Below are 23,623 nucleotides of genomic sequence, written 5' to 3' on the forward strand. Positions count from 1 at the left end.
AAACATTACATTATAGTTTCTAGTTGTGTGACCCTTTGGGACTAAAATAGTTGCTTTAATTATTTTAACTTCTTAATCACAGAAGAGTTGGGAAATTTCACATAGGACTAAGACAGCCTTTCTTGCATTTAGACTCCCTTTATGTTGCTATTATACTGAGTGCAGGCTGGACTTTGATTATAGAAACAGCCCCATGTAGATGGCTATGAGAATAGCTTTATGAGTCTAACTCACCACATCCCCTTTGTTTTGCTGGATGAAGTAGTTATTGTTAAAAGAATGCGATTTTTTTTTTTAAGCATTCTAGATACAAATAATTGGTAGTATTTGTGATAAAATGATTTTGCATATGGTTATTATAGGGGATATATTTATAGAGCTCTACTTGTGTACCTTGTTGAATTATATTGAAATTAAAAGTTCTCAGCCCATACAGTTAATATTTGTATCTAGAATGCTTAAAAAAAAAAATCTGTTTTATATTTTTAGCATATAGGAGCCAGTGTTGCTTCTGTTTGTTTTGAATACAAATTCCATTTTTTTTTTTTTGCATTTTACATCCTGTGTGTAAGAAATAACTTTACAAAATAATTTATATGCTGGTGGTAATTGGATAAGTACCGTAAATTCGTGTATTCTGTACTTTCTGAATAGATTTTCTCTCTTTAATCATAGCAAAATTTATTTCAAAACTACAGCTCTTTGAGGTGGTCAGATGTAATAAAAATTAGTTATAAAATTATGTGGCACTATTGAAAATTGAAAGGATAGTCTGAAGAAAGAGCAAGACAAACAGTAATTTTTTGTATTTTCTAAATAAATGTTTTGGTTTATGTACACATAAAAAAAAAAAAAAAAAGAATGCGTATCTTAACCATGTTGGAGATGGAGGTTTCTGAAGCAGAAATTCCTTTCCGGTTCCCTGGGAGAACTGTTTTTGTTATACTGAAATTAAGGCCAAATATTCTGAAGTGAATTTTCATGCTCTTCTTTTTAATTTCAGTATTCATTGTGTCTTTTTAGATTTTTTCCCCCATTTATAAATATCAATCACTTGTTTTAGGGGAGAATAGTATCAGTATAATTAAACATTTGACTCATAGAAACAAAACACTCAACTCAACTCTCCTGAATTTGGTTTCCTAGTATGGGCTATAATTTTGTTGTTTTCTTAAAAGAGTTTTTCAGGCAGTGCTCTTGCTGCTTTGGTGAAAGGCCTTCCAGAAGCTTTGCAAAGGCAGTTTGAATATGAAGATCCTATTGTGAGAGGTGGCAAGCAGCTACTGCACAGCCCATTCTTTAAGGTAATTCTTGGCTTGTTTTGAGGTGGTGAGAGAACCACAGAGAGCTGTCAAGTACAGTACATCAAATATCATGCATCCCTGAGGACAGGTATAGGTACTGAAGGTGAATGTGAAACAGTTTCAAGACTGTGTGGTCTAAGCTCTTGTGCTTTAATAACAGTGTGCTTTTAGATGCTTTTACTTAGGTGGCAAGTATTGTAGCCGTGGTCTGATCTGGGTTCCTGTTGTCAGGTGTATCACTAGGAACTGGGTAGGAATAATCCACATCATTGGTGATGCCACGCCCCTTGCTGGGCATGTGGCAGTTATCTGGAGTGAGGAATTGTGAAGGAAGACCCACAGAGAGCCTGCATGGGGGCTGTCTTTGGTCATGCAGTGCTGGTGAAGTAGAATGTTCGCTGTGTCTGAGTATCCCTGTGTTGTTAATTTTTGCTGGCTGCAGGTACTAGTAGCTCTTGCTTGTGACCTGGAATTAGACACGCTCCCTTGCTGTGCTGAAACACACAAGTGGGCTTGGTTCCGGAGGTACTGCATGGCCTCCCGTGTTGCTGTGGCCCTGGACAAGAGAACGTCGCTGCCCCGTCTGTTTCTCGATGAGGTATTGTACGTTATTTTGGAACCTCTTTAGGGATGCAAAGTGTCTTCTTTTATAGTATCAAAAGATGCCAGTGTTACAAGATAGTAACATCTGTCTTGGCAAGGAATATCATAAAAAAAGAAGCACATAGTTGAAAATGAATAACACTGAATTTCAGTTAAAGTTTGTTTTTAGTAAAGATATAATGATACTGCCTAGACATTTTAAAATATCTTCAATGTAATATAGTCTTGGTTTTGATTATTAACCCTAAAATCACAATGTTGGCATTCCCTCATTTTCTTGGTTGGGAAGACCTCTTCTCCTGTCTTCTTGCCTTAGTATTATTTATTTTATTCCTGAGAGATGAGTGCTTGATTTATAATCTCATAATAATATTGTCCAGGTGGCTAAGAAAATTCGTGAACTAATGGCAGATGGCGAAAACATGGACGTTCTCCATGAGAGTCACAGCATTTTTAGAAGAGAGCAAGATGAACAGCTTGTGCAGTGGATGAACAGGTTGACTATAGCCAAAACAAGAATTAATATTGTTCCTGGGAAAATGGTGCTTAACATGGAGTTCTTCCCATGTCAATTGTTTTTTAATGTTTGTTACAGGCGACCAGATGACTGGACTCTTTCTGCTGGTGGCAGTGGAACAATTTATGGATGGGGTCATAATCATAGGGGTCAGCTTGGGGGCATTGAAGGTGCAAAAGTTAAAGTCCCTACACCATGTGAAGCCCTTGCAGCCCTCAGACCTGTGCAACTAATTGGAGGAGAGCAGACGCTCTTTGCAGTGACAGCTGATGGGAAGGTAAGAAGGTGTATTTTCTGTCACACTGACATCGAAACTGCGAGACAGCTGTGGCTAGAGGGCAGTTGAGTTCATAGTGTGTATAAGGATTGTGTACTAAAACATTATCTCAAGATTAATAGTATTCATGTATACCATGAAATGCCATAAATTCTATAGTGTTTCTGTATAATCTTTAATGTATTCTATGATTTTAGAATTTTTTACTTTGAAATGCAGCATACATACAAAAGTGTATTATAGTTATTTGCATATCAGTTCATTTGATGTATTACTTTTTTGTCTGCTATCATAATGCTGTCTTTTAAAAATTTTTTTAATTGGACGGTAATTGCTTTATATTATTGTGTTAGTTTCTACTGTCTGTCAACATGATCATCCATAGGTATACATATGTCCCCTCCTTCTTGGACCTCCCTCCCACCTCCCACCACATCCCACTGCTCTAGATTGTCACAGCGCACCGGGTTTGAGCTCCCTGCGTCATACATTTGCACTGGCCATCTGTTTTACATATGGTGCTGTATATGCCTCAGTGTTACTGTTTGAGTTCATCCCTCCCTCTCCTTCCCCCACTCTGCCCACAAGTCTGATCTCTATGTTTGCCTCTCCATTGCTCCCCTGCAGATAGGTTCATCAGTACCGTCTTTAAAGATTTCATATATATGTGTTAATATACAATATTTGTTTTTCTCTGACTTACTTCTCTCTGTATAATAGGCTCTAGGTTCATCCCCTTCATTAAAACTGACTCAAATACGTTCTTTTTTTGTAGCTGAGTAATAATCCATTATATATATGTACCACAGCTTCTTTATCCATTCACCTGTCAGTGGACATCTAGGTTGGTTCCATGTCCTAGCTACTATAAATAGTACTGCAGTGAACACATGTGTCTTCTTCAATTATGGTTTTCTCAGGGTATATGTCTAGTAGTGGGATTGCTGGGTTATATGGTAGTTGAACTAAGACTAGCTTGTTAAGGAATCTCCATACTATCTTCCATAATGGCTGTATCAATTTACATTCCCACCAACAGTGCAAGAGGGTTCCCTTTTCTCCACACCCTCTCCAGCATTTGTTGTTGGTAAATGTTTTGCTGATCGCCATTCTGACTGTTATGAGGTGATAACTCATTGTAGTTTTGATTTGCATTTCTCTAATAATGAACAGTGTTGAGCATCTTTTCATGTGTTTGTTGGCCATCTGTATGTCTTTGGAGAAGTGTCTGTTTAGATATTCCACCAATTTTTTGATTGGGTTCTTTGTTTTTCTGATATTGAGCTGCATGAGCTACTTGTATATTTTGGATTGCAGCTGTTTTCTTCCATTCTGAGAGTTTGGAGAAAATAATTGCAATTATTTTATCCTTGTTTATAGTTTCCTTGGATGTACAAAAACTTACAAGTTTAATTAGGTCCTACTTGTTTATTTTGTTTTAATTTCCATTATTCTAGGAGGTGGGTCATAGAGGATCTTACTGTGATTTATGTCAAGGAGTGTGCTGCCTGTGTTTTCCTCTAGGAGCTTTATAGTTTCTGATCTTTAATCCATTTTGAGTTTATTTTTGTGTATGTCTTAGGAGGTGTTCTAGTTTTGTTCTTTCATGTGTAGCTGTCCAGTTTTCCCAGCACCGCTTACTGAAGAGGCTGTCTTTTCTCCATTGTATGTTCTTGTGTCATTTGTCAAAGATAGATGCCCATAGATGCGTGGGTTTATCTCTGTGCTTTCTATCTTATTCCATTGGTCTATATTTTTGTTTTTTGTGCCAACCATACTATCTTGATGACTGTAGCTTTGTAGTATAGCCGGAAGTCAGGAAGGTTGATTCTTATAGCTTTTTTTTCTTTCTCAAGGTTGCTTTGTCTATTTGGGGTCTTTTGTGTTTACATAAAAATTGTGAAATTTTGTGTTCCAGTTCTGTGACAGATGCCATTGGTAGTTTGGTAGGGATTGCATTGAATCTGCTTTGAGTAGTATAGTCAGTTTCATGATGTTGATTCTTCCAAGAACATAGTATATCTCTCCATCTTTCTGTGTCATCTTTGATTTCTTTCATCAGTGTCTTATAGTTCTCTGCATACAAGTCTTTTGTCTTTTTAAGTCAGTTTATTCCTAGGTATTTTCTTTTTGTTGCAGTGGTGAATGGGATTGTTTCCTTAATGTCTCTTTCTGATTTTTCACTGTTAGCGTATAGGAATGCAAGGAATTTCTGTATATTAATTTTATTAATATATCCTATGACTGTTATATTCGTTGATCAACTCTAGTGATTTTGATCGATTAGCTCTGCTTATAGGCTATCCTCCAGTGTTTGTTCCTTAGCCAGGCAAGAGGTGGAGAAGGCCAAGGCTTATTAGGGCCCACTTGTTCCCTTGGGCTGTGGAGACGGTGGAATGTGGCAGCCACAGTTAGGATGTACTAAGTAGTGCCTGCGGCGTTAGACTTGCCAGATGTTGTCATAGTCTGAGGCGGGTCATGTGCTCTCCCAGAGGAATATACCTCAATTTGTGGGTCCCTAGGAAGAACCAAGCTGCATAGACTCCCAGCGTGGGTTGGGCAGTAACCTGTGCCTGCTCACAGCCGTTGGCAGCTGCCGCCTCTGGGGTCGGGACTGCAGTGACGGCTTTTTGTCTGCTGCCTCAGGCCCTTGCCCTGGTTTTGGCAGTGTCTAGTCACTTATGTTTACGTAAACTGCAGTCGTGTCACTTCTGCCTCTGGCTCTCCTACCAGTTTTGCTGGTTTTGACAGCCACCACCTGGGCACACACTGCTGTCTGCAAATGCATGGAGTAGGAGTTGGAGTGTTCCAGTGGCAACGATATTTTGTCTCTCTGGGATGCTCAGTTTTTTCCCTGGACTCCCTCAGCTGTGTCCTACTAACGTCCTCAGAGTATTCTCACAGTTGGCCAAATCAGGACCTCTCCCTGAGATTCAAAGCTTGAGCCTCAGCACTCAGCCCCGATTTGTTCTAGGCCAGCAGTATGAGCAGCTTCTCACCTGGGAAGTAATGTTTGGCAGCTATCTTTGTGGTGAGTTCTCTCCATTTTGCCTTCCGAGCCCCCGCCATTGTGTTCCCCTCTGAGGTTCTGAAGCTCCCCCCCTGCCCCACCTTCCATGAGGGGTTTCTGAGTATGTGGAAACTCTTCCTCCTTTACAGCTGTCTCCCCAGAGCTCAGGTCCCCATCCTGAAATCCTTTGTCTCGTTTTTTTAACCTTTATCTTTTGACCTACCTCATTCTAAGGAGATTGGCTTGCCTGTTTGAAAGTCTGGGTCTTCTGCCAGCATTCAGAAGGTGTTCTTTAGGAGTTGTTCCATATGTAGATGTATTTTTGATGTATTTGTGGAGAGGAAGGTGACTTTCCCATCTTATTCTATCACCGTCTTGGAAGTTCTCCCATAATGCTGTCTTTTAAAAAATTGCTACTGATACGTTCAAATAGTTGATATTTATATATTGACTGTATGTCTAGTGAAAGTGAAAGTTGCTCGGTCATATCCAACTCTTTGCAATCCCATACAGTCCATGGAATTCTCCATGGCCAGAATACTGGAGTGAGTAGCTGTTCCCTCCTCCGGAACAGCTTCCCAACCCAGGGATCAAACCCAGGTCTCCTGCATTGCAGATGGATTCTTTACCAACTGAGCCACAAGGGAAGCCCTCATCCAAAGGGTGGCCCATATGTCTAGTGACTTTATTATATTCTTCTTTCTTAGTATCTCAAACTGTTTTGTATCATCTTTATAAATTCATGTTCTGAGATAAATTTTGTTCATTCCTTTTCAGTTCACCTGTCTTTTACAGAGAAATGGAGCTAATTGGGCTGGGTGGGAATTGCAGTATAATACTGAACAGGGGTGGTGGTAATGGACCTTCTTTTTGTCTTAATTTAGGCTGCAAAAGAAACACTGTGATGGGATCCTTCACACACTGTGAGATTTTGATAGATGCCTGTTGAAGTCCTTTAATGGACTGGAACCTGGTGGTCTGGAGTCGGCAATAAGAAAGTAAAGGAGAGAGAAAGAGGCTGATATTCCTTGGTTTACACAGAAAACCAGTGACGTCCCTGACACGGGGCTTGCTCTGTTCACGAAGGCCTCAGGCGCCCTCTCGAAGGGGTGAAGGGGCAGAGCACCTTCTGGAGAGGATCTTAAAAGCCCAGGCAGGAAAGTGAACCCAGAGGGCCTCTGTACTCCAGAGAATTAGCCTGAAAGAGAGAGAGAGAAAGAGAGAGGGAGAGAGAGAGAGAGAGAGAAAGAAGACACGGGGCCCAAAGCTCTGATGGAGCAAAGGTGTCTTATTCAACATTTTGTGGGTATTTATACTCTCTTACAAGGTAGCTATTTCCAGCAGAGATAAAATCAAAACTTACAAGTTATCAAGGAAACATGAGGTCATCTATATGAAAGAGAGAGGGTCGTAAATAATCACTTTTACTGTATGGTTCATAAAAAGGAAGAGGGTCGTAAATAGTTACTTATCACCGTATGGAAAAACTAACAAAGGAAATGCATGCATTCCTAAGTCCCTGGGAGTAGTTTGCTAAGGGACAGAGGATTCATGACAGATCCAAAACAGCACACAGGAAGCCTCCTGTTAAATGCTTCCTGACAGATGCCCTTTATCAAATTAAGGAAGTTTGCATCTTTTTCTAGTTATGAATGGATATTGACTTTTGTCAAACTTTCTACATTTAAAACACTAACATACAGATGTTTTTCTCCTTGTGTTGTTTAGTCGCTAAGTCATGGCCAACTCTTTGCAACTGTATAGACTGCAGCATTCCTGTCCTTCACTATTTCCTGGAGTTTCTTCAAAACTCAGTCATGTCCACTGAGTCAGTGATGCTGTCCAGCCGTCTCATCCTCTGTCACCCCCTTCTCCTGCCTTCAGGGTCTTTCCCAGTGAGTCAGCTCTTTGCATCAGGGGGCCAAAGATTAATATAGTGTATTAGATTGACTGCTTTTCCTGTATCAAATGGTCTTGCATTCATTGAAGAAACCTTACTTGGTTAGGTTCTGTTTTATTTATATATTTATAAATATTTATATATATATACACACACACCTGTGTGTACATACACACACACACACACACACACACACACATTGGTTTGTGTTTGGAATTTTAGGGACACCCAGGGTCATGAGTGTGATCATCATAATGTATTTATTTGTCTTATCCATTGCACGTCAGGTTATGATACTATATTTAACTTACAACAGTTTACATAAAACAATACAAATTTATTATGTCACAGTCTGTCTGGGTGGCTTAGGTTGGTCCTCCAACCTAGACTCTCTCATCAGGCTGCAGTTGCTGCAGGACTGGCCTGAGGAAGATTCAGCTTGCCATGACCTATTGGCTGAGGTTGCCTTCAGCTCTTTGCCATCTTACAACATGTCAGCTGGCTTTGTCAAAGCAGGAGAGCCTGCGAGCAAGACAGAAGTCACAGTCTTGTGCAAGCTAATGCAGAAGTGACATGTCATGCCTGTTGCTATATTCTATCCATTAGGAGAGTGTCACTGGGCTCAGCCCACATCTAAGGAGGGATTACATAGGGGTGGGAATCCTGCAAGCAGGGACTCTGGGAAGCAAATCAGAGGCTACCCGCCAGAAGTATCAAGGTCATGCTACGTAGAAGTATCAAGGGTTGAGTGTAGCTCTCTTTTGCCGGGGACCAGCCCCGGCTGATCCAGGGTATTTGAAGCGGGGACGGCATCGGCGACCTATTTATTTAAATATTTTATCAAAGATATAAAGAGTAATAGGATGAGGATAGCTCAGTAGGAAGATTCAGTGGAGAAAAGAGGCTGAGTAGCTTGGTTTATGCAGGAGACCAATAAAACTTCAAGACAAGAAGTTTGCACCACTTACCTAGGCCGCAGGCATCCTTCCGTTCTCCCGAAGGAGAGGAGACACTGAGGCCTCCCCAGTCAGATCTTAGAAGCCCAGGCATAATTAGCAAGCATGGCGGGTTCCGCGCTCCAGATGGAGACTCAGCCAGAATTTGGGGGAGAGAGCGACATGGGGAGACCAAGTTTCAGTGAACAAGGCCCGCACTTTATTTTCCAAAGTAGTTTTTATACCTTAAGTTGTGCATAGAGGATAATGGGGGAAGGGGTGGAGTCATGCAAGGACAGCAGTTCCTGGTCCTAATCAAAGCCAGGCTTTCAAACTTATCATATGCAAAAGTTCAGGTTAATTACATCATCTTCTGGCCAGGAGGCCTGTTAACATTTTAAGAAACTTATCTTTCTCTAAAGGTGATTATTCCAAAGTCAGGCACCAGCCTCCAAAAAAGCATTGGACAAAGCTGCATTCCTATAGGGCAAAGGTGAGGTGGGCTCAATCAAGAAAAGAATTAACTCAAGGGTCCAAGGTTACAAACATTGAGGCTACTACTTACATTTCTATACTCCCATTATATCAATCAATACACTGCCAAGGACACAGTAGGTAAGGAGTATGGAGACTTAGCAGCAAACATTGGCCCAATAAGTGAAAAACCCTTCACCAATACAATTTCTAATCAATCTTTTAACTACTCAAAGGAATCTGTGTTTAGACAGTTTAGAACATCTCCTGCCTCTCACAGTTGGGAGGCTCTGAACAATCACATGTGGCCGGAAAAACCTATTCAGGCAGGCTAGAGGATTTCCAAAGGAGTTTGTAGGTTAAACACTGTCACACCCAGGAATTATTACCTGGAGCTATAAGCTAACTTTTTTCAGAGAGAGGTAGTGGGGGACAGCCCCCCGTAAAGTCAGAGGTGTAGGTGAGAGCACAAAGCAGAAAGTAGGCAGACTCTGGTTTTGGGGGTAGATGCTCGAGAATTTCCAGGGGGATTCCTGAGGCTCGATCCCGCCTTTGCGTATGCCGAGCCTCCTTCCTCATGACCTTTGTCATGGGTGGAGCTCCTCACGCTGGCTCCCGGCAGTGATGGAATTCTAGTTGAGCTATTCCAGATCCTGAAAGATGATGCTGTGGAAAGTGCTGCACTCAATATGCAGTATGCACTCAGTATGCACTATGCCGGCTCCCGGCACTCTTTTTCTGTTTTCTGGAGTTTTCTGGTTGTTTTAACATATCTAAAATCTAAAGTTAGTCAGTATTTCTGTACTCCTCCCAAATAAGAAAGGCTGATCCTTTGTTATTCTGCGTTTTGGCCCTAACCTGTATCCCTAATAATAAACATTATTATTATTGTTTTTTTATATAGACCATATAGTTTTCTGGATTTACCCAAATGTTATACACATCTTTTCTCACCAGTTATTTCTTATGTCCTCAATTATCTGGGATAATTTTCCTTCTCAGTTCAGTTCAATCGCTCAGTTGTGTCTGACTCTTTGCGACCCCATGGACTGCAGCACGCCAGGCCTCCCTGTCCATCACCAACTCCCAGTGTTTACTCAAATTCATGTCCATTGAGTCAGTGATGCCATCCAACCATCTCATCCTCTGTCATCCCCTTCTCCTCCTGCCTTCAATCTTTCCCAGTATCAGGGTCTTTTCAAATGAGTCAGTTCTTCACATCAGGTGGCCAAAGGATTGCAGCTTCAGCTTCAGCGTCTGTCCTTCCAATGAATATTCAGGACTGACTTCCTTTAGGATGGACTGGTTGGATCTCCTTACAGTCCAAGGGACTCTCAAGAGTCTTCTCCAATACCACAGTGAAAAAGCATCAATTCTTTGGTGCTCAGCTTTCTTTACAGTCCAACTCTCGCATCCATATGACTACTGGAAAAACCATAGCTTTGACTAGACAGACCTTTGCTGACAAAATAGTGTCTCTGCTTTTTAATACGCTGTCTAGGTTGGTCATAACTTTTCTTCCAAGGAGCAAGCATCTTTTAATTTCATAGCTGCATCACCATCTACAATGATTTTGGAGCCCCCCAAAATAAAGTCTGTCACCGTTTCCAGTGTTTCCCCATCTATTTGCCATGAAGTGATGGGACCAGATGCCATGATCTTAGTTTTCTGAATGTTGAGCTTTAAGCCAACTTTTCCACTCTCCTCTTTCACTTTCAAGAGGCTCTTTAGTTCTTCTTTGCTTTATAATAAGGGTGGTGTCATCTGCATATCTTCTTCACTGTATAATAAGGGTGGTGTCATCTGCATATCTGAGATTATTGATATTTCTCCCGGCAGTCTTTATTCCAGCCCAGCGTTTCTCATAATGCACTCTGCATGTAAGTTAAATGGGTGACAATATACAGCCTTTTCCTATTTGGAACCAGTCCGTTGTTCCATGTCCGGTTCTCACTGTTGCCTCTTGACCTGCATACAGATTTCTCAAGAGGCAGGGCAGGTGGTCAGTCCTTCTACTGATACTTTAAACATGTATTTTCAGTTTCTTTTAGTGAGGGTCTGTTGTTGGTTAATCTCCTGATTGTTTTTTTTAATATCTTAATTTTGTCCTTTTTCTAGGTCAGTGTTGCAAACTTTTTCTGTGAAGGTTGCCATAGTGTTTTTTGGCTATGGGAATCATACAATCTGATCTCTGTTACAATTATGAAAGCAGCTTGTGGTGAATATGAAAATGAGTGAGTGTGCCTGTACTCTAATAAAACTTTTCTTTTTTTAATAAAAAACAGGTGGTGGGCCTGATTTGGCCTGTGGGTAGCAATCCAAGCCATGTCCCAGAGTATAAAATTTTCGGTTGACCATTATTTTTAGTCAGTCTATTAAAAGTTTTGTTCTTCTGGTTTTTGGCCCTCATTGATCATGACCTAGGATGTCAGCAGTCAGATTAATTTTTACCCAAATGAAAGTTAAATCCTTCCTTTGTATAACATCTGCTTCTAAAATCTTTCTTTAGTGACTTATACTTTCACTATGATATATTTAGATGTCAATTTCTTTTTATTTTTCCTGTCCTTTTTTATTGTTTTTTTTTTAACCAGGTGGTGAGGGATGAGGGATGGGCTTCCTGGTTCTAGGGAACTGGTCTTTTAACATTCTGATAAATTCTCAGACATTATTTTTTCAAATATTGCCTCTCAGCCATATTTTCTCTATGATCTGTACTTAAAACTCCGAGTTCTAATTGATGTTCAATGAGGAGATCTATTCCCAGTTCTCTCTTCTTTTCTGTTGCCTCTTCTTTCCGTGTTTCTTTGCCATATGCTGGATAATTTCCTTAGAGCCATATACTAGTTTTCTAATATTTCTTCACCTGCTTATAACTCTTTTATGCATCAGGGCTTTTAATTTAAACTCTATTTTTTTAATTTCTGGAAGTTCTGCTTTGTGTTATCTTAGTCTCTCATTCCTTGGGGATACTTTCAAGTTTTTATTTCTTTAAACATAATATTGGACTTTGTTTCTTTTCACTCTTAGATAATGGGAATTTTTAAAACTATGATCTGACTATTTTCCTTGGAAAATTTTATGTAGAAATTCTTTGAGATGAGGCCTAGTTTTTTTTGTTGTTGTTGTTTTTATTTAGATTTGTTATGCAATTAATGGACACATTTTAAAAAATGATATCCAAAACTATTAGAATCTATTAACATCTTAGTTAAATATCTGCAAGAAGTAGGACTCTGAAAGGATGGGACAGCTTTTTGAAGCATAGAAAACTGCCTGGAAATAGCTCCATGAAAGTTTCCAGGCAGAGCCTGAGGGATCAGGCAGTATCTAAATGAAGAGAAAAAGAGAAGCCAGCACATTTGTTTGCTTTTTCACGTAGTGTTCTCTCCTGCCTCTGCTGGTTAAGAAGTTTGTGGTGTTAGAGGTCTGGTCTAAAGTCACTAATCAAAAGAGAGTTTAGGGTACTCCAAGTCTAAGCCATTGTAAATTAAATTCTCTACCTACAGAATTTAGACCATAGGTAGCATTAATTCAGACTGAAAACCAACTCAGTGACCAGCTTTCGTGGTTATGAATTCTCAGGAGAGATTTTCCACCCTTTCATTCAATCCTAAGGTTGAGAAAGACAACTTTCTTTGTTTTCTTCTTAGTTCTCATTCAGTCTGAGTGAGAGGAAGCCCTTCTCAGCCTGTTCTTTTTGCACAGTTTCCCTTTGGGCTTGACTCCTAACCCCCCACACCCTGTGCACTTGAGATCCTCAAAACATTCCCAGGGGAAACTGACTTTGGGCTCCTTTATCTGTCTGAATTCTTGGTTTTACTTCTTGTTTTGGGCCTTCAAGTTTCCTTCCTGTTGTGTCAGTGCAGCAGACCAGTTGAAACAATGTGAAGCGGCCTTTAAATTGTTACAGGAGGGGTGTTTGACATGCATTTGGAAATGGCAGTCTTGACTTTTTTTTTTAATGATAAAGATGTTTTACATCCTAAATGAATTACCCACCTAGAATGAATGAAAAAATAGTATATTCTACCATGTGATTTATATACTGCTTTGCTGAAATATTGATATATGTATACTTTTCCTGTGGGTATTTGTGTAGGTGTTATTTGGCATTTGCATGTAGTGTGTGCACGTGTGCTTAGTCGCTTCAGTTGTGTCCGACTCTCTGCAGCCCTGTGGACCATGGGCTGCCAGGCTCCTCTGTCCATGGGATTCTCCAGGCAAGAATTCTGGAGTGGGTTGCCATTTCCTTCTCCGGGGTTGCATATAGTAGATAATTAAATTGTTTTTGCTTTTCTTGGTATTAATTGTAATTGCTATTCTAGACAAAAATAGAAGTACTTTCAGGGAAAAGACGTATGTTCAAAATACATTTTCTGAATTTGGGGTTTCTATTCATTGTAATTTTTTCTTTAATTTTTAGAGTTCTGATAAAGCAAAAATAAAGTCTTAATTTTAAATTTCATTTTTCTGTGGTAAAAATACCTAGGGCATTGATTTGATTTATTGAGTATTAAAATATAGGATCCTTAGATAAAAATATGATGCCTGTATTATTTTATCTTGTAGCTATATGCCACTGGGTATGGTGCGGGCGGCAGACTAGGAGTTGGAGGGACAGAATCGGTGTCCACCCCCACATTACTTGAATCCATTCAGCATGTGTTCATTAAGAAAGTAGCTGTGAACTCAGGAGGAAAACACTGTCTTGCCCTCTCTTCAGAAGGAGAAGTTTACTCTTGGGGTGAAGCAGAAGATGGGAAGTTGGGGCATGGCAACAGAAGGTATTTTGTGAAAACATCATTTTCAGTGTTATGTTTTCCTTTTCTTGATTTTATTTGTGCTAATGCTTGTATAGTATATTGGCAGTTTGTTTTTAAGGACAACATCTGCAATAATCTACTCAAACCTAGTGACTTATTTAGCAGAAATAATTCATGTAACATTATTTAGGCTCGTCTACATGACCTCTCTGTTGGGGGACATCAAATCTGAATTTTGATTTCTGATTACCAAGTATGGTGAGCTTCATCTTGTCCTTTCCCCTGAGGCTGCTTACCTTGGTTCTAGTTCTCCACAAATAGCTGGCATTTTGTGAACATGCAGATGCTAAACCTATAAATACCTATAATACAGAGCAAATGGCAGTGCGGGGAAAGGAACACACAGATGACACAGTTTTTTACACAAAACAACCACACTCAGTAATTTTTAAAAATTAATGGGAACTAAAGGCCACATTGGAGTCACAGGACCTTTGCATCTGAAATAACTAAAGCACCAGGCAAGACACATGAAACAGCAGCCCTCAAGGCATTGAGTAACAGGCGATAAAGTGTGTTCAGTGATCTCCAGAGGTGAGCACTGACACTCACTTGTGGGGAGACTGAGAGGCAAGAAAGCCTGGAGTGCTACAGTCCACGGGGTTGCAGAGAGTTGGCCATGACTTAGCAGCTGAACAACAACTCAATAACTGCTGAGTTGGTGGATAGAAATCTGTCAGGAGACTTGAACAACTTTATCGACCAACTTGATCACAATAGAGTACTACTTACTTAATAAGACATTCTTTTTAAGTACACATGGAACAGCTGCTAAGATTGATCATAATTTGGGCCAGAAAACTAATCTCATAAATCAAAAAGATTCAAGTTATATAAAAGATTTTCTCTGACCACAATGGAATTGATTAGAAATTGAGTAAATCAATAATGTATAATCCTCCATTAATTTGGAAAGTAAGTAAAACATGTTAAAATAACTGATAGGTCAAAGAAAGAATCAGAGCTAAATTAGAAACAATTTTGAACTGAGTGAAAGTGAAAACAGCATGTAAAAATATGTAGGATCGAGAAAAAGCAGTACTTAGAAGGAAACTTATAGCATAAAATGCCTTTTTATAAAAGAAAAATGGTCCCTAACAATGACCTCAGCTTCTACTTTAAGAAACTAGAATAAGAGAGATAAAGTGAGCAGAAGGAAGGAAATAAGAAAGAAAGATCAGAGCAAGAATCCATGAAATAGAAAACAGAAAAATGGAAGAAAATGAAAGAAAACATAAATCAGTTCTTTGAGAAAGTGTAATCAATGAAAACCTCCATTTAAACTGATCTATCTCTACACACACACACACACGAGTGTGTAGGACTATCAGGAATGAGGGAGTTTTCATCACTGAAGATGTGTAGTTACTGAAAGATGAAGTATGTTGAATAATTTTATGCAAACGGATTTAACTGTTGAGGTGAAATGGACATGTTCCTCAAAGGACACGTATTCTTTAATGCTCACTCAGGAAGGATGACTTGAATAGCCCTGTGTCTATTTAAAAAACTAAATTTTCCACAAATAAGTCTTCAAGACCATATAGATGACTAGTGATTTCTACCACACATGTAAGTAACAGATAATACAAGTTCTGCACAAACTATTTCAGAATAGTGAAGAAGGGAATTTGCCCCAATTTAGTATTTTGTGGGGACAGTTATATTCTTATATCAAAATGAGACTCAGATATTATTAGGAAAATACAGACTAATATCCTTCATTGACATAGATGTAAAAATTCTTAATAGTTTAGAAAATTGAGTCTTAACAGTATGTAAAAGGATAAAGTAATATGGCCAAGTGAGGTTTATGCCAGAAATTGAATAATTGTTTTAACATTAAAAAATTGATCAGTATAAAAAAGAAAAATTATTTTGATTATCTCAATGGATGAAAGGCAGAAAAGCATTTGGCAGATTAACCTTTGTTTCTGATAAAAAAAACTTTCAGCAATATAGGAAGGAAGGAAAACTTCCTAAACTTGATACAGGACATCTCTGTTAAACCTAGGACTAACATAGTGCCTGATAGTGGCAGACCTAGCACTTTTCCTGTCTCCAGGAACAAGACAGGGACATCCCTGTCTTGTTGTATTCAGTTGTATTCAGCATTGTTTAGCAGGTTTAGCAAGTGCAATACAACAATGCAGAGAGATAAAAGGCATTCAGATTGGAAAGAGAATTTATTGTTGTTCAGTCGCTCAGTCCAACTCCTTGTGACCCCATGGACTGCAGCACACCTGACTCCCCTATCCTTCACTATCTCCTGGAGCTTGCTCAAACTCATGTCCATTGAGTTGGTGATGCCGTCCAACCATCTTGTCCTCTGTCATCTCCTTTTCCTCCTGCTTTCCATCTTTCTCAGCATCAGGGTCTTTTCTAATGAGTCAGCTGTTTTCATCAGGTGGCCAAAGTATTGGAGATTCAGCATCAGTCCTTCCAGTGAATATTCAGAATTAAAACTGTCCATTTACACATAATATAATTATTTATGTAGAAAATCTGATGGTATCTACAGAAAAGCTATTGGAATTAAGAGGTGAGATTAGCAAAGTTGCAGGATAGAAGATCAGTAAATAAAAGTCAGTTGTAGACAAAGGAAACATTCCTGTATCAAAAAAAGTCAATTGTGTGTCTTTATACATATTACATATGCAATCAGAAATTGAAATTTTAAAATACTACTTACGGCACCCTTCCCCTAAAATTGAAATAGTAAGGAATAAATTTGACCCAAAGATAGGATAACTTATAGACAACAAAAAAAACCTATAAAAATGTTACTGAGAAATTGTAAAAGACCTAAAATTATGGAGGAGTATACTGTGTTCATGGATTGGAAGACTCAATATTGTTAATTTGTTGTTTTTCTCAAATTAACCTATCGACTCAACCCCTTCCCATTCAAAATTTGTGTAGAAATTGACAAGCTGATTATAAAATTCATGTGGAAATACAAAGTATTTATAATAGTAAAAACAAACTTTGAAAATGAGCAAAGTTGGAGAGCTGATACCACCTAACTTCAAGTCTCATTATAAAGATACAGTAATCAAGACTGTGAGGTACTGTAAAGAGAGAAGTATATCAGTGGAGCAGAACAGGATGGGCAGTCCAAAAATGCACTTGCAGATACTGACACAATAAATATGGAAGAATGAAATTTGATTTGTCCCTCACAGTTTGCATTGAAAAATTTACAAATGTTCAAAGACAAGTTTTTGGAGAAAAGATAGTCTTTTCAGTGAATGGTTGTGAACAATTCAATAACCATATGGTAAACAGTGAACTTAAATTCTTATCTTGTACCATTAATATACAAAATTAAACCAAATCCTTCACTTTCTACCTAGGCCAACTAGCCGTTCTTCTGTTCAGATCTGGTTTAAAGCATGGACTGTGCAACATGTCCAGTAATCCGTCCAGAAATAAGGACTATAGCCTGAATTCCACATACCATAGCCTGAAATCTTCAGCCTTGCCTAAGGGAATACCTCGATCTTTGAACCTGAATTATCTTGCATCATATCCAAGATTAATTCATATACCTAAAATTAAAAACTTCTAGAAGAAAACATGGGGAAAACTTTTGTGACCTTAAGTCAGACAAAGATTTTTTAGCTAGAACTCCAAAAGCACAATTCAATAAAGAAAAATAGGATAAATTGGACTTCTTAAAAATTGTGAACTTCTCTTTGAAGAAATTCACAGTTTTTATAAAGACAGTGTTAAGATGGACATGCTACAGACTGGGAAAACATTTGCCATCATATATTTGACTAAGGTCTTGTATCTGAAATCATTAAAAAGAGCTTTCAAAACTCAAGAAAAAGAAAGTGCTTGGTCACGTTGTAGACTATTTGAGTCTGTAAATAAAAAGTTGATTTATAGCAAGGGTGGATAACCTGTTTCTCTAAAAGGCCAGATACTAATAAATATTTTGTCAGTCACATACCATCTTTGTTGTCTATGCTTCTTTCTTGTTTTGTTTGTTTGTTTTACAGCCCTTAAAAAATGTAAAACCCATTCTCAGTTCACTGGCCTTTCAAAAACAGGTTATAGTCCAGACTTAGTCAACCTGTAAGTGCTACCCCTTGATTTAGACTGTACATCTCTTCTCTGGCATTTGGCAGTTTGTATAAAAGAAGGTAGGTAGGGTATTATGTAATTTAGAGTTCAGGCCTGAAGGATTCCTCCAGATTGATTTTCTTTTTTTTAATGATTGACTTGATGTAGATTGAGAGGTGTGCATTGAATAAGTGAACAGCAAACCAGAAGCCTAATATTAAATAATTTAAAAATATTCAGGAATTAAACTCTTTCTGCTATATTTGGTGATGTTTTTTGCAGTCCGTGTGACCGTCCTCGCGTCATTGAGTCTCTGAGAGGAACTGAGGTGGTTGATGTTGCTGCCGGTGGAGCCCACAGTGCTTGTGTCACTGCAGCTGGGGACCTGTACACCTGGGGCAAAGGCCGCTATGGCCGTCTGGGGCACAGTGACAGTGAGGACCAGTTAAAGCCGAAGCTGGTGAGGAGAAGCTTTGCTTGGGAGGTCTGGAGGGACAGCTTGCCGTTGTCATTATCCTTTTTTAAAAATAAAAAGTATTTCCTGTTGCAGATTCATTTTAGTTTCAGAGTTAACAGTTTTATTTTTGGTGGGAATAAAAACCATCTTGGTATATTTTCCATAGGTCATTTAAACAGGGTAGTGTTGAAATTTTATCTACACTAGTAAATATTGCTTTGGCATCTACCTAGAGACTTTTGTCTCCTAGAAGGCCCAGTTTTTTTGGGTGAGGCCATAGGGTGGCAGAACTGAGCATTGGACACTGAGACCTGCCTCTTATAGCTGAGATGCCTGTAGTTTGAATATGTGAGGGGTATCTTCTATCTTGTCTTATAGGATTATTAAGATTACCTGTTTTTTGGGAAGAATTAAAAAAGGCATCCCCAAAACAAAAATCCTCAGCCTCTCTCGGAGATTCTCCTTCCTGTCGTGGTCAGATAACCCCTAAGTCCCTTTTCTCTGCAGGTGGAGGCGTTGCAGGGCCACCGTGTGGTCGACGTTGCCTGTGGCAGTGGAGACGCCCAGACCCTCTGCCTCACGGATGACGACACTGTCTGGTCCTGGGGGGATGGGGACTACGGCAAGCTGGGCAGAGGAGGCAGTGATGGCTGCAAGGTGCCCATGAAGGTATTTCTCTTGACGTTTCTGGGGCCCTCGGGTGTGAGGTCTCTGTAGCTCAGGTTGCTCATGGCACCATCCGCGTGCACGAGCCCAGGGCCCTACTGGGCTCATGTCCTGTCCTATACCGCATTAACTTCATCTTTAACTTCTTTGGAAAAAATATAATGGGTTATTGGGTGAAAAGTGAGTGGAAGATCCAGAGGTATAAAGATATAAGTGCTGTTTTGTGCTCTCTTGGAACGTGAGGAATCACATAGTCTGTGGTTTTAATTAGTATGTAGCCCTGTTTGAGGAAACACCACCAATTCATTCACACTCTTCAGGTTACTGAGGTCTGTAGCTGTGCAGTGTACTAGTACTTGCTGAAAGGCTGCATCTGACTTAGTCAGAAACTGTTAGATGGACATCTTGTGAGAAGCCAAGAGAAGAGGCTTCACTTGAGCTGAGTGGCTCTGGGTAGTTTATTAACATTTGTGTCACAACTGTATTTTGCCTTTGTGAATATGTAGTTGGCAGAGGTTTTTCGTCATTGGCGTGCTTGGGTCACTTGCTGACTGCCTAGCAGCCTGCAGCTGTGATTTGCTGTGGACTTGGGAGTGTAGGTGCTGTGAAAGAAAGCTAGAAGCTGTCTCTGCTTGGCATCCTGTCTTGCTGGTGTACTGAGACTGCCCGTGTGGAATAGAGGCCAGCACGGTGCATGGGCAGCCTGGGAGGGGCTGGGAAGCCACTCAAGGCCAGTCAGAATATGAACCTGAGCTGGAACTGCCAAGCTGTTCTTCTCAGAGCTGTGCTGCTCAGTACAATAGCCACTGGCCATACATGACTACTAAAATGTTAGCTTAAATCAGAGCTAGTAAGTAAAATTATAGTTGACTCCCTCGCTTAACAGTATCCACATTTCAGGAGCTGATGTGCTTCCATGCTGGGCAGTGTGGACACCACAGGCTTCATTATCATGTGGTGTGGCATTGGCAGGTGCTGGCTAGAGGCAGGGCATGATGAAGGAGACGGCACCTGCACCTCTGCCATGAGGCTGTGGCTGCTCAGGGCCCCCTTGGCAGGTGCTGCTGGAAAATCTGGGACTCAAGGCTGCCTCCTTGTCCTAATCACCACTTTCTCTTTTCCCTTATAGTTATATGGAATTTTAACCACGTGACAGGTTGCTTATGGTTTCCACATTTATGAAAAAATTGTTGACTTTTTTATGCTGAGAAAGCTTTAGACTTAACCAGGATTGAAATGTCAAGTACTTGGGGAGAGGGGGCACTGGAGGATATTAACTGATATCATTGTGATGGGGGTAGGGTGAGGAAAAAACTAAAAGAATTAAGCTATTACTAATTTAAATTTATAATTAAGTATGAGAACTTGAGTCTGGGATCAGAAACAAGTAATAAGGAGCATAGATGGATAGGTGAAGAAAGATGATAGCTAGGTAAATGAATCCCAACAAGACGTCTGGGTGCTGGCTATGAAGGTTCTGGACCCTTGAGCAGGCGGGGCTGGGAGTGGGTTCTAATACTGGCGTGATCACCATTGTTTTTAATTGGAATAACCTGGGCAGATGGATTGCTGGTAACAGAACCCTGTTTGTCTTGGCTACTCCTCCCTGTTACCTGCTCCTCCTCCCCTGTGGGCTTCTATGTCTCGGAAGGCTGGAGGGCAGATGTGAAGTGCAGGGCTTGCTAGAGAGTGGGGCTGCCATAAAGAGAAACTGAGTTGGGAGAGTGAATTCTGGGGACAAGCAGTGTGTTCATTTACGCGGCAGGTCTCATGGGTCTCTGCCTGCCTGTGGCCTCTGTACCCTCAGAGCCTTTTGAGAATACTTGGTTACATGGAGCAGGATTTTAAGTTGTAATAAATATTTGGCATAGAAGTAAGGGTTTTCAGAGTTCTTTATTAGATTTAGTTCAGTATATGGGTGCTGCCATCAGCAAAATCCTTGATTCAATCAGTCTAATTGAACCGTTTCCCTTCTAGATTGACTCTCTTACAGGCCTTGGAGTGGTTAAAGTGGAATGTGGATCCCAGTTTTCTGTCGCCCTTACCAAATCTGGTGCTGTTTACACTTGGTATGTAAGATTCTGTTTATTTAATTCCACCAAAACCAATGATTGTTAATTTGAAGTTACATTAACTGTCTTTCTGTAGACTGAAATGTAACTTTTGTGGCAGGCTGCAATTTCTGTCTTCCTGTAGGTGTTTGCAGAAGGGTGGGGCAGCATGGTGAACGAGATGGCATTGTACTCATAAGTTCCATGTTCTTGTGTGCAGGGGCAAAGGTGATTATCATAGGCTGGGTCATGGATCTGATGACCATGTTAGAAGACCTCGGCAAGTCCAAGGGCTGCAGGGGAAGAAAGTCATTGCCATTGCCACTGGCTCCCTGCACTGTGTGTGCTGCTCTGAGGACGGTAGGTGGAAGCGACTTTGTAACTTGGAGGTGTGTGATCTGAGAGGTCAGGGATGAATACACAGCTGTAAGGTGGTGGGGGGTGGGTATGGAGGGATTCATTACTGTATTCTGAAAAGACATTTGTGGTGTTGGCCTCTGGTGTTAATACCTGTGAATATATTGTGTTTCGTGGCAGAAAAGAGCAGAGCAGGGCTGATATGGCTGTTTTTATTTATTTTTTCTTAATTGCAGTATAACTGCTTTACAATGTATTAGTTTCTGCTATATGATGAAGTAAATCAGCTATATATGTATGTATGTGTGTATCAGGTCAGTTCAGTCGCTCAGTCGTTCTGACTCTTTGTGACCCCATGGACTGCAGCACACCAGGCCTCCCTGTCCATCACCAACTCCTGGAGTTTACTCAAACTCATGTCCATTGAGTCTGTGATGCCATCCAACCATCTCATCCTCTGTTGTCCCCTTCTCCTCCCACCTTCAATCTTTCCCAGCATCAGGGTCTTTTCAAATTAGTCAGTTCTTTGGCATCAGGTGGCCAAATATCCCCTCCCTCTTGAGCCTCCTTCCCTCCCAACCCCCATCCTATTCATCTGGTCATCACAAAGCACCGAGCTAAGCTTCCTGTGCCATGCGGCCGTTTCCCACTAGCTATCTGTTTACACATAGTAGTATATGCCCACACTTGCCCCACACTTTGATGGCTATTTTTAGAAAGGCCTGCTTGTGAGGTTGGCCTTCAGCTGGCTTCTGGGAACCTGGATTTCAGGCTAACCCACTACCCCAGTTGAAAGAGGCCTTGTTAGAATGTTTGAAAAGAGTGTGGTCTCTGCTGAATCCTGCTTCCTTCTGAGCGGGAATCTGGAACTTGGGTACATGCTGAACAGAGGTGCCTGCATGATCTGCCCCACTCAGAGTCCTGAGCACTGAGTTTCTAATGAGCTTCCCTGGTGGACAGCACATCACACGTGGCCACAGCTTGTTACTCAGGGAACTAAATATGTCCGTGTGACAGCCCTGCAGGAGGACTGTTGGGAGCTCGCTCCTGGTTTTCTCTGCACTTCATCCATGTGCCGTTTGCTGATTTTGCTTTGTGTCCCTGTAATGAACAGTGGCTCTGAGTAAGATATGCTGAGTTCTTGAACATTTTATTTACTTATTCTCATCAGATACTTAAAATTTTTTTGTTTTCATCTTGTTGGACTCATGGTTTCCTAATTTATTTAATGAGTTATATATATGTAAGCTTGTTTCATGCAAGGATGGGCACAATAAAGGACAGACAGGGTAAGGACTTAACAGAAGCAGAAGAGATTAAGAAGATTAAGAATACACAGAAGAACTATACAAGAAAGGTCTTAAATGACCCAGATAACCACGATTGTTTGTGGCCACTCACCTTGAGCCAGACATTCTGGAGTGTGACGTCAAGTGGGCCCTAGGAAACATTACTACAAACAAAGCTAGTGGAGGTGATGGAATTCCAGCTGAGCTATTTCAAATCCTAAAGGATGATGCTGTTAAAGTGCTGCACTCAATATGTCAGCGCATCTAGAAAACTCAGCAGTGACCACAGGACTGGAAAAGGTCAGTTTTCATTCCAGTTGCAAAGAAAGGCAATGCCAAAAATTGTTCAGACTACCATCTGTGGCGCTCATTTCACATGTTAGCAGAGTTATGCTCAGACCCTACAAGCTAGGCTTTAGCAGTACGTGAACTAAGAACTTCCAAATATACAAGCTGGGTTTAGAAAAGGCAGGGGAATCAGATATCAAACTGCCGACATCTGTTGGATCATAGAGAAAGCAAGGGAATTCCAGAAAAACATCTACTTCTGCTTCATTGACTATGCTAAAGCCTTTGACTGTGTGGATCACAACAAATTGTGGAAAATTCTTAAAGAGATGGGAGTACCACACCTTATCTGCCTCCTGAGTAACCTGTATGTGGGTCAAGAAGCAGCAGTTAGGACCAGACATGGAACAACTGACTGGTTCCAAATTGGGAAAGGAGTACGACAAGACTATATTGTCACGTTGTTGGTTAACTTCTGTGCAGAGTACATTATGCAAAATGCCAGCCTGGATAAATCACAAGCTGGAGTCAAGATTACTGGGAGAAATATCAACCACCTCCGATTTGCATATAATACCACTCTAATGGCAGAAAGTGA

The 23,623-nt window shown here is 40.4% G+C and overlaps 1 protein-coding gene across 6 annotated transcripts in view; it reads left to right on the forward strand.

Annotated features, from left to right (window-relative positions):
- Positions 1 to 23,623, forward strand: part of LOC104997998 (E3 ubiquitin-protein ligase HERC2) — a 236,357-nt gene that overhangs the window by 193,661 nt on the left and 19,073 nt on the right. For all 6 annotated transcript variants that reach the window (XM_010852986.1, XM_010852983.1, XM_010852982.1 and 3 more), the window contains 9 exons: positions 1,179 to 1,304; positions 1,747 to 1,902; positions 2,288 to 2,403; positions 2,503 to 2,701; positions 13,593 to 13,807; positions 18,200 to 18,377; positions 18,882 to 19,043; positions 21,018 to 21,109; positions 21,312 to 21,451. In XM_010852986.1, the coding sequence (XP_010851288.1) occupies positions 1,179 to 1,304; positions 1,747 to 1,902; positions 2,288 to 2,403; positions 2,503 to 2,701; positions 13,593 to 13,807; positions 18,200 to 18,377; positions 18,882 to 19,043; positions 21,018 to 21,109; positions 21,312 to 21,451 (1,384 nt within the window). The remainder of the gene's footprint in view (positions 1 to 1,178; positions 1,305 to 1,746; positions 1,903 to 2,287; positions 2,404 to 2,502; positions 2,702 to 13,592; positions 13,808 to 18,199; positions 18,378 to 18,881; positions 19,044 to 21,017; positions 21,110 to 21,311; positions 21,452 to 23,623) is intronic.

The sequence above is a fragment of the Bison bison genome, unplaced genomic scaffold (assembly GCF_000754665.1).
Source record: "Bison bison bison isolate TAMUID 2011002044 unplaced genomic scaffold, Bison_UMD1.0 scf7180017864320, whole genome shotgun sequence".
Lineage (NCBI taxonomy): Eukaryota > Metazoa > Chordata > Mammalia > Artiodactyla > Bovidae > Bison > Bison bison.